The sequence below is a fragment of the Felis catus genome, chromosome A2 (assembly GCF_018350175.1).
Source record: "Felis catus isolate Fca126 chromosome A2, F.catus_Fca126_mat1.0, whole genome shotgun sequence".
NCBI lineage: Eukaryota > Metazoa > Chordata > Mammalia > Carnivora > Felidae > Felis > Felis catus.
Window position 1 is genome coordinate 101600362 of NC_058369.1, and position 18540 is coordinate 101618901.

Consider the following 18540-nt stretch of genomic DNA (forward strand, 5'->3'; position numbering starts at 1 on the left):
ATTTGTGCTACTCTGGGCATAAGTAGGGATGATGTACTTCCCCTTTTTTTCTACATTTAAGGGTCCACCCAGAAATTTGCAACTGCTTTGAGTCCCGGAAATGTTCTCATTCTCTTTTCTTGCCTGTGATATAATCTCTTAATATAGTTGGTTCAAGAATCATGTTAAGTAGACCCAGATCACATGTGTGAGCCTCTTAAGGGCAAGGTAACTTCTCTGTTTGCTGACAACAGATTGCAACCTGGGTCCCAGCACCTGGTACCTTCTGGTCATTGCTCAGAGGTGCCGTAGGCTAGAGAATGTGGGCAGTTGAATCCAGTCCATTCCTGTCACTGGACAGTGGCCACAGAAGTCTTGTCTCAGGAAGTGTCATCAGTGTGTGATTACTTTACTTTCTTAAATATAACTGGAATGTATTTTGTTAAGGTAAAAAGGTTACTTTAAAAATATGTTATTCAGGCATCACAACACTGCTTTTTAGGGATTAAATTTATCTAAATAGTCTGTAATTTCAGGGTTTCCATGATCCACATAGAATTAGCATATCCAGCTGGATATAAAAATGACAATACAACATGCAGTGGTTTTCCCTTGTTCTTTTTTTTTCTTCAAAAAAATTGGATTCTTCCACATTATATATGCTTTTCTTTGTTTTGTTTTGGGAGAAAAAGAAAGTATGATCTTTGGAAAAGTATTCCATAACTCTCTGAAAAAATACTCCCTGATAAAATACTTTTGAAACAATTTGAAAAAGTCTTTAGAAACGGCACATTTAAAAGACATGAAGCGAAGTTTCCTTGGACTGTGTCGGGTTTGGGAGGCAGCATAGACTAATGGCTAAAAGTGCAATTCCAGAGTTAGACTAAATTATTTGGGTTTCAGTATTCCCCATCTGTTCAATGGAGATGAAAATAGTATGTACATCATAAACAAAACATTCAGTGAGATAACACAGGTAAAGAGCATAGAACAGTGACTGGCAATAAAGTGCTCGTTAAATGTTATCCGATGTCTGTAGCAGTGGAGGTACACTATTAGAACCTTAAAACAGACTCAAAGTCAATAAAATTAGAATTAGTAATACTAATAGAATTTACTTATTAGTGTACATCAAAACTCAAATCTAAATCCTTATTTCCACCGTCACAGGGAGACCATAAATTAGTGTCTTTAATGAATTTCCATCAACATACCTGCAAAGTAGGCATGGGAGGGAAAACAGAAACTCTGCTGGACTCTGAGTGTAGATTCTATACATTTAAGAATACTCTTAAAAATTACAGGTGTTTGTTTTTAACACACTTTAGCAGTTGAAGCCATAGCAATTATTTCTAGAAGGCTAAAAGAAAATCTGTACTAGGTTCTGAAAATCAACTACCCAGAAATACCAGACCTTCGAAAACTAGTCCTCAAGGGCACCTGGGTGGCTCAGTCAAACATCTGACTTCGGCTCAGGGTCATGATCTCATGGTTTGTGAGTTTGAACCCTGCATCAGGCTCTCCGCTGTCAGCACAGAGCCTGCTTTGGATCCTCTGCCCACCCCCCACCCACCCCGTCTTCCATCCCCCGCTACCCCTCCCCTAGTTGTTCTCTCTCTCAAAATAAATAAGTAAACTTAAAAGAGGGAAAAAGAAAGCTAGTGCTCATGTAACCAATAGCCACCGTGGAAACGGTGGCTTCTAGAGAGTTAACTGCTGTTGCTGCTTCTGTCCGGCGCCGCTCATGAGGCCTTTCTGTCCCTCATTCAGTCATCATGATCACCCAACTGACCCATGGTGAAGTCATTAGGTGGCCAAAAGGGAACTATGTGAGGCTCTTCCCTCTCCTATCCTATCTTCCATTTCTATCAGGTTAATTATGTTCACCCTTTGACTTCTGATAACCAGTCACTGCCACTTCCAGTGAACCATTGCTTTTTTTGTCATACACATGCATCTTTCTGAATCCCTTTCTTTTTACTAGATTTTACCACTTAATCTCAGGAAAATTCTACTTTGTCACCTTGCTCTTCATAAGATTAAAACAAAAACTGTTAAACACAACTCTCCAGATTTCCTAGACCTATTTCTAATGAAAATAATCTGACAATACAACAATCTTAAAAGTACACCAAAGTACCTTCCAGATTCCTTACCAAAGTTCAGTTCCTACAACTAAATTTGCTTTTTTCAGTAGAGACAATGGTCATTGGGACTTAAATCTAATCCTCTTCCTAAGTCTTGCAGATTAATTTTCAACTTGAAGTACAAGAAACAGTATATATTCTGATAATTACCACTTTCTCCCTAAAAACTTAGGAATCCTGAAAAAGGATGTCCCTAAGAATTGGTTATATATTAAGCAGTTTTTCTGCTGTTGATCTGAAAGCATTTTTCAACCATTCTGTGTATTTTCCTTTGGTTACTCTATTGAGGCATTTAAAATTTTTTAATTAAGATTTTAAATTAAATTTTAAAAATTAAGCTATGTAAATTTTAAATTTTCCTCTAAATTTGCGCACAATTGTGGCTTCTCATTTTTAATCATTTCTTAGCATTATTCACTCTCTATTTTGTTGGGTAGACTTTCTCTCAGAGGAGGTAATGACATCTCATACCCTTAAAATAACACACAAAAGAATTACAGCACAGAGTTCCAGAGTGGGTAGAAAGTCTTAGAGATAATGGTGCTGCTTCAAACAAGATTGAAATACCATCAATTATACTCAGATTTCAATCTATAAAATATTAACCTGGCAAGGCTTACTTTAATTATGATTTTAAAACCAAGCAAAGCATATATTATAAAAAGGTGCATACAAATTTATTATACCTTAAAAATCACAATTCAAAATAAGCAGGGAACATTTTCTATTTCCCTCGCTTCAGGCTCTTGCTAACGTGGCTCCACATATCATAAATACTCTGTATTCCTATATTTATTGAAACCTGAGAGTCCTTTTTGAATTATTTCCTAATTCTCTATCCCGTTAATTTTACTGTAGTTTAAAAATACTGTAGAAACAACCCAAATGTCTATTAACGGATAAGTGGATAAACAAAATATGGTATGTACATACAATGGATTATTATTTAGCCTTAAAAAGGAATGAAATTCTGATACTCAAAACAACCTACATGGTCTCTAAAAACATGCTAAGTGAAATAACCCAGTCACTACAGGATGAGCATTGTACAATTAGAGGTACCTAGATAGGCAAACTGATGGAAAGTATAATGCATAGAGGTTACCAGAGGCTGGGGGAAGGGAAAAATGTTAAATGGGTACAGAGTTTCTGCTTGGGATGATGGAAAAGTTCTAGAGATAGACGGTGGTAATAGTTGCACAATATTGTGAATGTACTTCATTCTACCAAATTATACACTTAAAAATGGTTAAGATGAAATTTTATGTTGCATATATTTTACCACAATAAAAAAAAATATTATCCTGAGTTAGCCATAAAATAATAGCACTCTCCTTGGGGCTCTGAGCATACACCACGAAGGGACCCAGCCTCTTGCCATTCTGAGTAGCCCCTTCATTCTCACACGGGGGTGGAGAAAACACAGCTGTATTTACTTTTCCAACCCCATCTTCTATTTTGAAATACAACCTTTTTTGCAAATGAGAGCCAAGGTCAAGTGACAAAGCACTCCTCTCACCATTTCAGTTTGCCAAACATTGTTTTTCTAGCAGAGTGCTGGGTTAGGTGCAGCGAGTGTGGGTAATGCTACCACTCACATGCCCTCTGAGTGGAATTTAATTAGCCTACCTTCATAATTTCTGTACTCCATTGTATATTCACCAACGATAGTATTTCCAAGTGTGTGGCCTATTCCACACACAAATTCAAATTACAAAGAAAATAAGGCTTTTCCTGTCCCATATTTTTCTATTTCTTAAAGATTTTTCTGTTTCTTGAGTTTAGAAAGATGTTTAAGGTGAACATGAGGTCCTACTGATCATTGTCTTCGAATTTCGGCTATGGACATGACAATTCTATGTACATACTAGCATGTATTTATGTCTTCACATAATGATAATATAAACAATGACAAAATATAAACTTTTCGGAGTAAACTATGAGCAGAACAGATTAGCTTTCTATCCTCAAACAACAACCTTAACATGCTATAATCATATGTTTATTTTTTTAACAACATCTAAATGGTTGTTCTTAAAAAATATATTATTCTTAGGTTATGAATTTTTAAATGTTCATTACATCAAAGCATATACCAAAAAAGCCCAGCATGTAGCTATTACTTAATATCTTTAGATTTACTTTCTTTCTGTATTTCCTACTACTATCGTATGCTATTTATTTCCACTCAATCAAGATGATACAAGCATGCCTACGTATCTAATTACCTCAAAAATGTGTATATAAAGTATTTATGTTTTCTTACCATCTCTAAAAAAGGAAGCATTCCATTTCCCTTCTTGTTGTGTATGCAGATGGCTGAGGTGCTTTGTTGTTTTACAAAACGAAAATCAAGCATTTCAGTGAAACTAATATTTAGTCTGCTGCGATCTCAAAGATCATTTTTCATTGTTTTTCTTTGAAATTATCTGGAAAAAATATGACCTTGTTGCATTGTGCTCTGAAGAAGTTGAACAGATACTTAAAATAAAACTATATAAATGGGAAGTTAAGTGGAATCCAGTGTGACTAATAAGGGATATCAAATTCTTTAGACCTGTGGTGTACATAATAAGCTTAAAGAGTTTGTGTACAAAAGGCTAAGCCATTGTGTAGCCGTGGCTATGATCAGTTGCTATAGTTTTCTAAGCCATTACGTATTGGATCCTGCTTACTAGATTTAACCTAGTAACAAGATGCTTAGTTGTTCTGTTACTTTAAGCTCTACTTCTATTGTGTCACAGTCTGTACTTTTGGACCGTCATTCTCTACTCCGGATGACACGTGGCCATAGAGAAATCCCTAAGTCCTTAAAACAAACAAAAAAACAGGCAAGTTAACTTTAATACCCTTGATGAAGGCCTTTACATTGAAGGGGGAGCATCGGTTGTAAATCAGGAGAGCCAGAGTACGCATCTCTGCCAATTAGTAGTGATGTGACCTTAGATAGTCCTTAAACTTTGAGCCTTAGAAGATGAGAATTGAAACAGTAGCTAACCTATCAAATTTAACGGGATGTGAGGCTCAAATGAAATAACGTGTGTGAAACTACTTTGAAAACTGTATGAAGCAATAAACAAATGCCATTTTTCCAAGATTCTGATTAGAACTTGTCTTATCCCACAGATTTAACTGAATTTTGAAATTGATAAAACCATACCAGTAAGTTGTTTCATAGAATATAATAGCACATGTGAGTTTTAAAAACCATTAGTTTGTTATATTTTTTATTTCCAGATCATTTAACATCTGCACAACTCTATTTTTGTTTGTTTGGTGTGGTTAATAGGCCTCTCTTTTTTTGGTGTAAATGAAGATGCATGGGAGGTAGAAATTGGTGGGGTCCTAATGTCCTATTAAGGACATTTCCTCCTCCTTTTCCTCCTCTGCCTCCTGGGCCAATGGAGAAATAGGATCAAAGAGCCAGCAGACAGAGTAACAAAATGTCCCCCTTTTGACTAAAATAGCCTAGGATGGAGGAGACAGCTTAATGCAGTAGCTAAAACGAACTTCCACACTCCCGATAACTCATGTCTAGACCTGCGGGGAAAGTGTAAGTCAGCACAAAAGACACTCTTACTCCGGCAACCTGTCTCCCCTGGTCCAAGTAAAGAGAGAAGAAAGAGACTTTCTCCAGGCCTCAGGACCTTTGATGGTTTAGTGTCCATTATCGAGAAACATGGACCTATGGCTGTCATCCACCAACTGGGTAGCTCAGCCTACCTCCTTGGGGAGGGATGGGGGTAGGGCAGACAGCCATAGAGGTTAGAGAAAAATCCCTCTTTATGGAAACCAGAAGAGTAAGACAGAAGCTTTTCTCTTTAACAGGGGGTGAACAGAAATTAAATTAAATAAATGATTCCTTAATCTCTAAGACTTCCACCCATCCTCTCTCCTAATCAGCCCTCATCTCTGAGGCTTTCCTCCTCTTACAGTGCTTACCAGTCCTACCACCCTGCTGCTGGTCCTGTTCCCCACACCCCTGCCCTCAAGCATAGGCTCCACTGTAGCCCTTTCAGACTCTAACCAGAAATACTGGTTCCTGGGAGAGAAGAGCCATGTAAGGCAGCTTGATGCCCTAGATTGAATGTGTCCCCCCAAAATTCATATGTTGAAACCTAATCCTCAATTATGAGGGTATTAGGAGGTGGGACCTTTGGGAGGTGATTAGGTCATGAGGGTAGAGCCCTCATGGATGGCATTAGTGCCATTATAAAAGAGGTCCCAGAGAAAGCCTTTGCCTTTTCTGCCATGTGATGTTTTAGGGAAAAGAGAGCACTCTACGAACCAAGAAGCAGGCCCTCACCAGACACTGAATCTGCCAGCACCTTGATCTTAGACTTTCTAGCCTTCAGAGCTGTGAGAAATAGATTTTGTTGTTTATATGCCACCCAGCACATAATATTTTGTTATAGCAGCCAGGATGGACTGAGACAGTTGATTAGGGGGAATTTGGAGCAGACCGGCCTAGTTTCTTCCTCTCTCTCAGTGAAAGGTGGATCTGTAGTAAAAACAGCTGCCACGGCCTCATCTACACTGTAGCAGCACTTCATTGAACTTCCTTTGGGAGACACATTTGTGAAGTAGTTTGTTTGCCAAGTCAAGAACAATCCACCTCATTCTTTAGGAAATAGATGTAGCTGGAGCCTCAAACTAGTTTTAAGTTCTATCTGTATTTAATACTACCCATGGTTCACCATGTGGATGATAATGTGAAAAACAGCAAAATCTTGTTAGAGAAAAAAAAAAAAAAACAAACAGATGTGGAAATCCAGCTTAACATAATAATTCCCGGCTTAGTTTGAATAAATCTGAATATAAAGTTGACAAAGAAACTTACTTAGTCATTCAATAAACAGGTATTGATCACCAATTATGAGCCAGGCATTGCTGATTGCCAGACAAATGTAGATGAAGGCTATTGTCCCTGGCTTTGAGCGGCCCATAGTTTTATGAGAGTGACAGAGAACTCTAGTCTAGTATGATTTGTGCTGTGAGAGAAGTACATACAAGCTGTTATGGGAATACATGAGCAGGCACTTGGCCCAGGTTTGAGGAGTTACTTGGGGAGATCTTTCTAGAAGAGTCCTGACGTGCCTCCTGAAGGGCAAGTTGAAATAGGCAAGATGAAGAGAGTAGAAGAAGAGACAAAGATGTCCTAATTAAGGCAGCAGTAATCGAATGAGCCAAAGCTCAGAGCGAAAGGGGGAGCTTGGCATGTTTGGATAATCGCAGGTAGCTTGGTATGGATGAAGATGTTAGGGAATGGTAATAAAAGAAAATAGAGGGATAAGCAAATCCAGATCATACCTATGTACTACAATATGCAGTTTATTCTCTTGTCCAAAGGCATTGAGGAGTGTTAGGCAAGGAAGAGCATGTGTGTGAAATAGCACCAACGAGAAGGAGCATATAGTGTAGGGTGAGCGAGGCCAGATGCAGGACACTCTGGGAGCATCCATCACACGAGACTGCAGTGGCTTGCAGTAAGAGAATTGACAGTGGGGCCAATGGGAAATGAAACTTGGGGAGACATTAAAACCCTCAAAATCAGTAGGAGTCAGCCATTTACTGGATGGAGAAAGTGACAGGGAGAAAAGTAAAAGACAATTCAGGCTTCTGTGTTTGGTACTCATTATACAAAAAAAAAAAAAAAAAGTTAGAAGAGCATTAGGCTGGGGTAGAGCTGGGAAGGGCTTGAGAGTCAGGTTCAGAACATGTTGAGTTTAATGTGCCACAAGAAAAGGTATAATAAGGAGTTGAACACATGAGTCAGGGTGGTTTCAGGATGGGTGTGGACATATGCACATGTGTGTGGATCTACTTTGGGGCAGTGGAGGAGTAGGGCAGAAGGACCCATGGATAGGGATAAGCTCCTCCAAGGGTGTATGGAGACTAAGAAGAATAAAGGAACAGAAATGAGACCCTGGGAGAATACCTTCTTTCCAGAAATAGGCAAAAGAACAATGAGCTAGACAGATAGAGGCAACACTAAGAAGTGGCCCAGAAGCCAGAAAATAAAAACTCTGAGAGTGACCCATCTTAAGTGCTACAAAGAGGTCATATAAAGTTAGCACTTGAGAACATCTTCTGAGTTTAGCACAGTGTGATTATTAGTAACCTTGGACGAAGTAGTGTCAGTACCAGGGCAGATGGCAGTGGGTGAGGAGTGAAGCAGACAGCAAGCGTCAACAATCGGCTCAGCCTGGCTGTGAAAAAAAGAAGTAGAGTGTGGGTGTTCAGTGGGTAAGATGCCAGTGGGTGCGAAAGACCTTAGGAGAATTTCCTGTAAATGGTGAACTGACTGTATAAAAGATTCTCAATTGGGAGCCACCTCCTAATGGATGAAGCCATGTCCTTGAAGACTAGGGACAGGATTGGGTGTGGAACGCTGGAAAGGGATTAGCTTTGGGTAGGAAGAGGGCAACATGCCCCTGGTGGCAGGGGAGAAGCATGGAGGGGTACAGATGCAGATCCACTTTTGGGGAGCCGTAAGTAGAGGAGACCCTCGCCTGATGGTTCCTCTTTCTTCTGTAGAGTGGGATGCTAGCCCACCGGCTGGCAGCGAGGAGACAGGTGGTGATGTAGGGCCAGGGGAGAGGAGAGCAGGGGTGAAAGTGTGCTGGCAAGAATGAGAGGGAAGGCCTACAGCACACTATGAGATTTTCTGGATAGCCTAAGGTCAGAGATTATGAACTTATATAAATTAACGTCCTAAAAATGTTTTTTTTTAAATCACTGGAATAGCCTTTTTCATTTCCCAAACCAGAACTAAACAGGATCCCATGCTGAACATACTGTTTCTTGCTGGTTCCTTTCCTAAAATGCTTCTCTTTCCTCTTTCCACTGCTCCCCCCCTAGAGTTGGCTGTACAGAAGATTTTCCGGCTTCAGTGAAGCCACTTTTCCAAGAAAGCATGGAACAGATCACAGAAGCAAGTGCCAGCTTGCCTACTTCCCCCTCTTCACTTGCATACATTCAGCTGGAGTTCTGAAAAGAGGAAGTCAGGAGACTTTTTTTTTTCTTTAAGAAAGATAGAAGAAGCAGGAAGCACAGGCAGGTGGAAATACTGGGGGGAGAAGAGGGGGGAGAAAGAGGAAAGGGAACAAATATTGCAAAAAAAAAAAAATCATGAGCCAAAACGTAAATTGAAATGATGTCAGAGATCAGAAAGGAAAGGGAAGGGAGCAAAGAAAAGATCTATCTACTTTCTGACCTGGCCTTTCTGTTCAAATATGTGGCAGCCTCAAACTGGGAACCCCGGCCCCATGGGAAGCAGGTTTTCAGTGAGTTCAGCTTTCTCTCCTGCCTAATTTATCTGTATCCGTGGTCAGGTGTTCTGGGCTTTTGTTTGTTTCTTTGGCCTAATCCCACAATTTAAAAGTCAAGTGCCTAGAATATCTCAGAAATAAGGGGACCAGATTCAGTGCCATTCAAGGGTCACAAGTGAGCCCTCATGATATGCAGGCATTACTGTTCTGGGTATGGAGGATTTGCAGAAAAATGGCAAACAGTCTCTACTTTTGCAATATCATTTCTCCCTAGTGAAAGGAGACTGTGGCTTCGGACTTATGTAGGTGTAAGAGACCAGTCCTCTGGCTTTTATCAGCCAGCCAGACATTTATTAGCAACCAGCTTCTTAGAGAAAAATAAGGAGCTTGAGTACGGCCTTAACTGTGCCATTGCTTGTATCACCTTCTAACCTCTTGTCCCCTGATGCTTCTGACTCAGATTTGCCCCCCAACCCACCCCCATCAAGACGCTGATGTAATGCAAGCAGATACCAGCTGAAGCCAGAATAGAATGGATAGTTATCTGGGGAGATAAAGTGACAGTGTTGCCTGTTCAAGCTATTGTTCAAAGGAACATGTCCTTTATTTATAGTTGTTAGAATTTAAAGGCATAGACAGCGAGAGCTTGACATTCCCTCTTCTTACTATAACTCGTTTCCTAGAAATAGGCTTTAGCAAATAGCTACCTTCTTTGTATGTAAATTGAATGTGTTAGATAGGTGTTTTATACCTGGTTTCATATTCTTCTAATAGGTTCTATTACTGTTTTGGTTAAGGTTGGTTTCTAAATTTTAATGCATCAATATTTTGCTTTTATACGACACTATTTTAGCTTTGCTTATCTGAGGCACAGGTTGCCTCAAGAAAGCAGGAGGTTTAAAAAAAATGCCAAATATAGGTGACGTTCCTATTAATAACATTTTCATACTTTAGTCGGGTATGGCTCCGTAAATTAAGTCTCCAAATTGTTAGCGGGTTTGCAAATTGGCACTCCTTAATAGATTCCATGGTGGTTTGGGGGGCTTCTGTGCCATGAGGTTCCCAGGATGCCACGAACCTTCTGTCGCTCCAGGGAAGTGACTTCATTTCTCTAAGCCTTTACTGAGAAGTGTTATGTGCCTTGTATTCTTGGACTGTTTTTTCTGAAGCTCTGAGATTTTACAGATTGAACCTCGTGAATCTTTACCACCCCTCTGCAAGAAAGGGAGGAATAGTGCCTCTAAACCTTTTTGAATTACTTGAAACGAAGATAATAGAGTGTGAGGAATACAAGATAAACTTGGCCGGCCCATTTTTTTTAGCAGGTTTGCTGATGAACAAGAAATAATTATTTTTATACAAACACGAAAATAGCTTATTATTTGTAAACTTCATTTGTTGTAATGATACAGATAAAGAAATTTGCTTTCTCCCCAAGATTAAAAAAATCTGACACGGTATGCTCCTATTTAAACACTAATTTGAAAAAAGTATTAAAGCTAGATTATATGAAGGAACTTCTGCTCAAGAACATTGTCATAGCAGCCTTTCTGTGAACAGGATTAATCACAAAAATAACGAATATGCCTTATGAACATAATATTCGAAGTAATTTTCAAAAATTTGGCTATTAACTATAAGGTTAATTGATTCTTTTCTTCTCGCTCCATTGTGGTTAACATACTCATTCTTCCCTTTAAAGACCCATTTTATTATGCAAATGAAAAAAATTGAAAGACTTTGTGTCTAAGAGAGAGGGCTGCTTTTTTGCCGGGGAACTCATGCACCTGTTTCAGCCCTCAGCCCCCACCTCTGCTTCCACTGGCTGCCAAGCTAGACTCAGAGATCAGAGTAGCGGGTGTGGGGTCCTTGAATTTTGACTCACATTTTCTTTGTGACTTACTCTCGTTTTGCCTTATAGTTTCTCCCCTCCCAGCTCTCAGCATGCCAACAGCAGCTGCACCATGGCCCTCACACTGCTGCCAAAGGGCAGGCAGCCTCCTTGGAGACTGTAATGTTGCACTCTAGCCAACTGTTAAGAGATAGATGTTGGAGTCATACATACAGCACAGCTGAAATTCAGATCTTTCTAGGAGGCATTTGGTGGAACACTTTTTCCATGGTAATTTTTAATTAATTTTTAAGTTTTGGAGACTTTTCTATTTTGGACAGTTTTCAAACATGTGCAAAGGTAGGAACACTACCAAAGCACATTCCCACGTAGCTTCTAGCTCTCCATTTTGACAGTAATCAACTTATTGACAGTCTTGTTTCACTGTCCCTGTTTCCCTGTGGTTCATCCAGACGACTGGTAGACTTATTTCCAGGGATAAATACCTCCTAAATTACAGTTGCTTTTCTGTCCTCCTTCAGTCTAAGATCTGTCACCTTGATGATTTTTTCAGTCCTTTCCAATGGTAAAAGATATGAGAGTCTCCTTTCCTTCTAAATTAAGCTAAGATATGCTATGTTGGCACCTGTCATATTTTCTAATACCATCCCTGAAATTTTCAAGGCTTTGTGCATTCAGCTAGCCAGTCTATCCAGAGTACATCTGAGGTGTGCAGGGTCTTAGAATGTGGAGCATTAAAGGTCACTGAGTTGGATTCTCCATGTCACCACAGACTAGCTATGTAACCTGGGACAACTTCCTTCACCTTTGTGTGCTTCTGTGTCCTCTTATTTTTACTGTGGGGTCAATAGTAGTACACCACCACCCCCCCCCACTACCCCCAGAGGTGTGGTAGGGCTTAAATGAGAGAGTACATTTAGACAGCTCAGATGGAGCTGGCTCAAAGGTTATGTCCAGTATATGCAAGCTTGCTTCCATCTTTCTCCTCCTCATTTTTCATCCCTCACTGCTCATTTTACAGAAGAGAGAAGTGAGGTCCAGGTGGATGAAGCACATGCCAGTTTTATCAGGAGAACTTGAACAAGGAATCACATGTCTCAATTCCTTTATTATCCAAGATGCAGTTTGCCATAGTCTTGTCCTTAAGGAATTGTGCTCTGACACATAGGAATGATTTGTAAAGGAAAGGAAGGGGGATTAATCAAAGCCTGCACAAAGAAATAAATATTGCTGCCAGAGAGTTAAACCTCAGAAGGGATGTATTTAGAAAGCAAAGTAGTGGGGCACCTGGGTGGCTCAGTCGGTTAAGCGTCCGACTTCAGCTCGGGTCATGAGCTCAAGCCCTGCATGGGGCTCTGTGCTGACAGCTCGGAGCCTGGAGCCTGTTTCGGATTTTGTGTCTCCCTCTCTCTCTCTGCCCCTCCCCCGCTCACACTCTGTCTCTCTGTCTCTGAGAAATGAATAAACCTTAAAAAAAAAAAAAGCAAGCAAAGTGGTACAAGTAATGTACCTCCTCATTGGAGAGAGTGAGATTTCAAAAATGTTTTTGTTTAAGAAAGGAGATGATTTGGCTAATGAAACTGGAGAACATTCTGTACACAAGGAAGAAAGAGAAGAAAGTTCAAGCATGGGATGCTACTAATAGATCCAACAAACATTTGCATGTGAGATTAAGAGGGAAGGCAAGATATAAGAGCGGAGGGTAAGGTAAGATGATTTGAGCCACCAGTGGATGTCAGCAACAAAAGAGATGGATGGATCCCAGACCTTATCTAGAGCCAAGTGGCATCTGCCATTCCTAAAGTTTTTATTTATTTGCTTACTTTAACATGTGCTAAGCATTATTGTACTTACCTGGGAACATCATCACTTCATTAATCCTCACAGCAATCCTATGAAATAGGTACTATTACTGATCTTGAAATACAGCCAAGGAAACTGAGCACATGGAAGTTAAAGAACTTGCCCATGGCATAAGCAGGAGACCTTGGATTTGCACCCAGGCAGTGTCTGTCTACAATCTGTGCTCTCAACACTCTGCTGTGCTGCTCCAGGGTAAGCCCCTGTGCGTAGGTCATCTTGAAGAAACCAGTGATAGATAGGTGATACTTTCTAAAGAGGCTAGAATTGTGGCATCGTTACTCACTGACACCTGTGCTCTCATCTGACCCAGGGATCCTTCGTCTTTAAGCCTCGGTCAGGTTTCAGGAGGCAGGTTCTGGCCACCGCATATATGGACCTTTCTAATAAGCTTTGTCATAGCAGGGCACACTTGCCTTGTTCTAGCTGCAATCCTAAGAAAGTGCTCTGGTGTTTTATTTATGATGTCATAAGACAACTCTTGTTAGGGATGTGTTTGGTTAATTCAAAGTCATTTACTAACAGATTTCTTGAGGGTCTCTGTTCTGTGTTGGGCATGCCTTGTGAAGAGAGTAGTTCCTCTCTTACAGAATCTCCATGGAGTTTTCCTTTCTAGAGCTTCTCATTAGCAAATCACTACCATCATTTCTCTCAATTCATAAAGCAAAAGAAAAATTGGGAGAAGCCTCTCTTGACCCCACATCCCCTTCCAGCAACCGGCACATATCTCTTTTCCCATTTGCAGTATGTCTAGAAATGCTGTCTGTTCTATTTGTCCTCACTTGCCTTCCTCCTGTTGTCTTTTAAACACAACACCAAGCAGACTTTCTTCTCAAGATCTCCTCCAGCTCCAGACTCCTATGAGATCCCTGTACCTTCTAACAGCTCCGCCTGGATGTCTGTTAGGCACGTGGAACATCCAGAACAACTCCTGATCTTCCTGCCTTGCCTGCTCCCTCATGACACCCTTTCCCATCCCTGTAAATGGAGACTCCATCCTTATTGCTCAAGCCACGAACATTGGCTTCATCCTTGATCCTGCTCTTGCTCTCATACCCCACATCCATTCCATCAGCAAATCCTATTGGCTTTCTCCCTTGGTCTATCCACATTCCAGCCATTCTGTCTCCCCCTTAGTATCACCACCAGACCCACAAGCCCAGCTGGTCTTCCTGCTTCCTTCCCTGGCCACAGTACCCCCCACACCCACCATTAGCTATAGTCAACACAGCAACCAAAGCAGTTCTTTTGACATCAGTAAGAATACATCTCTTCTGCAACAATATGTTCTTCAAAATTTTTGTAACGTCTACATGCCACAATATGGATGGATTTCATACATAAAATATTAAGTGAAAGAAGCCAGAAACAAGAGTTCATACTGTATGGTGACTTCATGTAAAATACAGGTAATACCAACCTGTGCTATTAGAAATCAGGATGGTGACTGAGGGGCAGGGAGTTGGTTGTGACTGAAAGAGAGCACCTCGAGGGCCTCTGGAGAAGCTGGTCATTTCTGTTTATTGCTTTGGGTGCTGGTTGCTCACAGGTATTTGGTTGGTTAAAACTGAGCAAGCTCAATACTTATGATGCACCCTTTTCTGTATGTCTTTTCCACTTCAATAACAAGTTTCACAAAACTGTTATTTCTTACACAGAAAACCATCCTCCTGTACTCAGAAGGAATTTATCAGCACTTGCAACTATTATGATATAAGCCTCACGCAGGCAAAAATCTTGTCTGCTTTCATCCACTCAACAAATACTGAGCACTGCGCACTGATCTGGGCACTGGGGATACAGCAGTGAACATGGGGAATAAAAACTCCCTAAGCTTCTAAGGGGTGACACTAGAATAAATTATACACCATGTAACAAGGTACTGAGGGCTAAGGAGAGGAAAAAGCAGGAGAGGGAGATGGAATGCTGGAGTGGGGGGAGTGAGGGCCAGGAGACAGTTAAAATAAGGTGGGCAGGAAAGGCCTCCCTGAGAAGGACATGGGAGAAGGAGCCCCGGTGGGTCTGGGAGAAGAATCTTTGGGGCAGAGGGATTGGAGAAGAGGGAGCCAGGACAGACTAGCTGGAGAAACTGTCAGAGAGGTACTGGGGCCAGATCAGGAAGGGCCTTGTAGGCCTTTGTAAAGACTCTGGAGTTTTATCCCCCAGGTGGGGACTGACTGGAGCAGGTAGTGAGTAAAGTTTTTCCTGACCTGGTTTAAGCTGGGTTTTAGCCACTTGGAGCAGCAGGCCATTCGTTCTCATTTTCGTAAACATACTTACAACTTTTTACTCAATCTCCTGTGGATAGATACTTAGGTAGTTTCCAGTACGGGGCTTGCGTAGAGTGCTATGAACACCCTAGTGCACATCTTTTGGTAAAGTACTGTATGCAAGGTCTACCATTCTTAAAGAAATTGAACAAGATACATCAGCTTGTGTAACATAACATGCTAGTTCCAGCGAAAGTCGGGCAATCAGTCAACACTTGGGGTACACAGGGGAGGTAAATGCTCAAGTTTATCTTAGGGAATAGAAGGTGGAGGATACATGCATCCATACAGAGTATGCAAGGTAATATATGCTAGGTGAAGAATACAAAGAAATGTCAAATGATAGCTTGCTCTCAAGTACCCTAGAGTCTAGTTGGAGATAAGACCTATGCATAGGAAATAGCCACTAGCAAGAACACAAACATGAAATGCCAAATAATATCCTAGTCAGTTTGCCCCATATTCTCTCTGAAGCAGGCAGGGCCACTTTGGACTATGTTCATCTACGATTTCACAGGGAACCTGGGAGTTCTGTAAAGCCTGGAAGCTTACATCAGATTTGTGAGCCAGACTTTGTAGACCTTATCTGGGCTAGGGAAATAGTAAGAATGCAGGCTTGTATTTAGGGGGCCCTGAGTGGTCAGCCTGAGTCAGAGAAGGGTTTAGGATTCATTTTAAAGCCTAGTAGAGATTTAGGTGGATGTATTTCTCAAGTAAGTAAATAGCAGCATTCCAACCTGGGAATATTTCTATATTCCACATTTCTCAATCATTTTGATATATTAATGCCACATTTACCATTTCTAAACCTCAAAGTCCACAAGGTCTAAATGACTTAAATATATATGTATTTTTAGACTGGCAAAGAAAACTCATCCAGTGTGACTGTAGCAGGCCCCGAGGTGGAAAATAAGGCAGGCCAGACTTTGGAAAACAACTCATTAATGGCTGAACTCCTCAACGACGTACCCTTCACCTTGGCCCCACACGTGCTGGCTGTGCAGGGCACCATCAGTGACCTTCCAGACCACTTACTCTCCTATGATGTCAGCGAAAATTTATCACGGTTTTGGTATGATTTCACTCTTGAAAATTCAGTGCTCTGTGATTTGTAATCTTTATGTCTATTTGCACCTTAACAGCTTTCAACAAAGCTTTGCCTATTTTATTTAACCCGTTTGATGTTCTTTGCCATTTCACTGCTTAACCGTCCCCAGAAACGCAAGGATCATAAAGCAAAGAAAATGTCATTGTGTTCATTACTCTGTTTTTTAGAATAAAGGATATTTGTATAAGAGTGGGACTAAAGTTCTACCTCCTTTCCCCCCAGATAATAAATTTAAAACTTAGGCTATCAAGGTTCTATGAAAGGATCAGACTTCAACCAGTCTCTCAAAATAGAACACCTCAGGTTTGTCTTAGAAGAGCTGGCACTTTTCTTAGTTACCACGACTCTGAAGTCTGTGCTTCGAATGGAGCGTGACTTGTCTGCTTTGGAGGAAGTTTGCGTTAATGGTACTCCCTTTATTCTTCCACAGTGTCTATGAATGAATTCAGAAAAAAAAAAAAAAATGTTGCCAGTTAGCTTAATCTCTTCAGTCCGGATTTAGACACTGGGGTGGAAATGTAAAACTTTTCCTACAAAGCAGTGGTAGTTTGCTGACACACAGGTGTGGTACCTGCTCTGGATGCTGTCTCTTTTGAGTGATACATATCAGTTTCCTCCAACCCACGGCAGTCCTTGCCACCTTGAATGGTTCCTGGGTTCCTGCCTTTGTTTTCTGCCTCGTTGCAGCTTCAGAGTGTGTGCTCTCACCAGCTTTCCAGGGAGCTTCCCCTGTTCCTGCTTCAGCTGGCATTTGCTCTCCTTACCACATATGTTCCCAGTTTATGAAGAGATCCACGTTTCCTTTCAACCTCTCTGCCTCCTAAAGAAAAATATCTCATGACGATGCATATTATTGCTGATAACACCCTTATTTAGAAATTTTTTGGCCACAATACAGATGGGAATGTTTTACTGCTAGAAAAACTAAAATCGACTCATTTCCAATTAGAGTGTAGGCAAAACACCTAACTAGGACTTTCAGTTCTTGGCTATCCCTTGTTTATTCCAACTAAAACAGTACAGAACTGCCATTGGTCAATAAACTGTAAAGGGGAGAGGTAAACTGTGACAGAGTATTTTCCATGCCATGGAAAATTTAAATCACATTTGTTTTGATTAGAAGCAATACAATTTATTGATTCTGTGCCAAATTTTAAGTATATTTTTCACAAAGATAGAGTGCCACAGCAAAACTAAACACTGTGCAAAAAGGTACGTGAATCATTCAAGTTTTAATGTGTTATGCATGTTTGTTTAATAAATGTAGCATGGTCTTGATAAAAATTGCGTATTATTTAAAAGTTAAAAGAACATTTCTATTGACAAAAATAGGCTTCATTTACAAAAAACATTACCCCATGAGAGGTGATTGATTACATTCAATCTTTACATAGTTTTCATAAAACATCAGTCTAGGAAATGTGACATGTTACTAACACAAATGTGAACATTTTATAGCAGTTTCTGTGAAAACAGCCTTTTCAATATCCATGTTAATGTACCTTGAGGCTAAATGTTAAGTATGTCATCAATTGGTCTAATATGTGTTAAATTTTATCTAAAATACTCATACATTTCATTTATATTTATGTCTACCATGTTATAAATATGCTTGTAAGTATTTTCATTTGTCTAAAATAATTGTTATATTTAAATAAATGTGAATTAAAATAAACTGATATTTTGATTATTCTCAGATCCAGAGAAAAATGGTTTTCTTTATATTATTCATACCTGCATGCAAGTTATTAAATCTTTTGTGAGGCAAAGATTTAAGTTTATAGTTTGTGCAGTGCAGCCAAAGTATGAAATTTCCACTTACCTATAAATTTTAAGAAGTAACACTGAAAATGGTAAGATCGCTAGGACTAGAGAGATTTGGAAGAAATCACATGAATACCTTGCTCTAGACAGATCCTCCTCATCCCCAAATTGAGTAAGGGCTAGTGTTCATGACCTCTTTTGTTTTTTAACAAAAACATTTTAGTTTTCTTAAGCCTGTCTATAAGTCAATGTTACTATTTTAAAGCTGGAAGAAACATTAGAGATCAGC

The 18540-nt window shown here is 40.2% G+C and overlaps 1 protein-coding gene and 1 long non-coding RNA gene across 4 annotated transcripts in view; one reads left to right on the plus strand and one right to left on the minus strand.

Moving 5' to 3' along the window:
• Window positions 1-15276, minus strand: part of LOC109497465 — a 62557-nt gene extending 47281 nt beyond the window's left edge. For 2 of the 3 annotated variants that reach the window (XR_006594227.1, XR_002153686.2), the window contains exon 1: window positions 13104-15276. This is a non-coding gene — a long non-coding RNA (uncharacterized LOC109497465). The remainder of the gene's footprint in view (window positions 1-13103) is intronic. The other variant, XR_006594228.1, reaches the window with a different exon arrangement.
• UMAD1 (UBAP1-MVB12-associated (UMA) domain containing 1) overlaps window positions 1-18185 on the plus strand; it is a 220445-nt gene extending 202260 nt beyond the window's left edge. The window contains exon 4 of the mRNA XM_011280402.3: window positions 16237-18185. Coding sequence (XP_011278704.1) covers window positions 16237-16494 — 258 coding nt within the window. The 3' untranslated portion in view covers window positions 16495-18185. The remainder of the gene's footprint in view (window positions 1-16236) is intronic.
• Window positions 18186-18540: the final 355 nt, after the last annotated feature.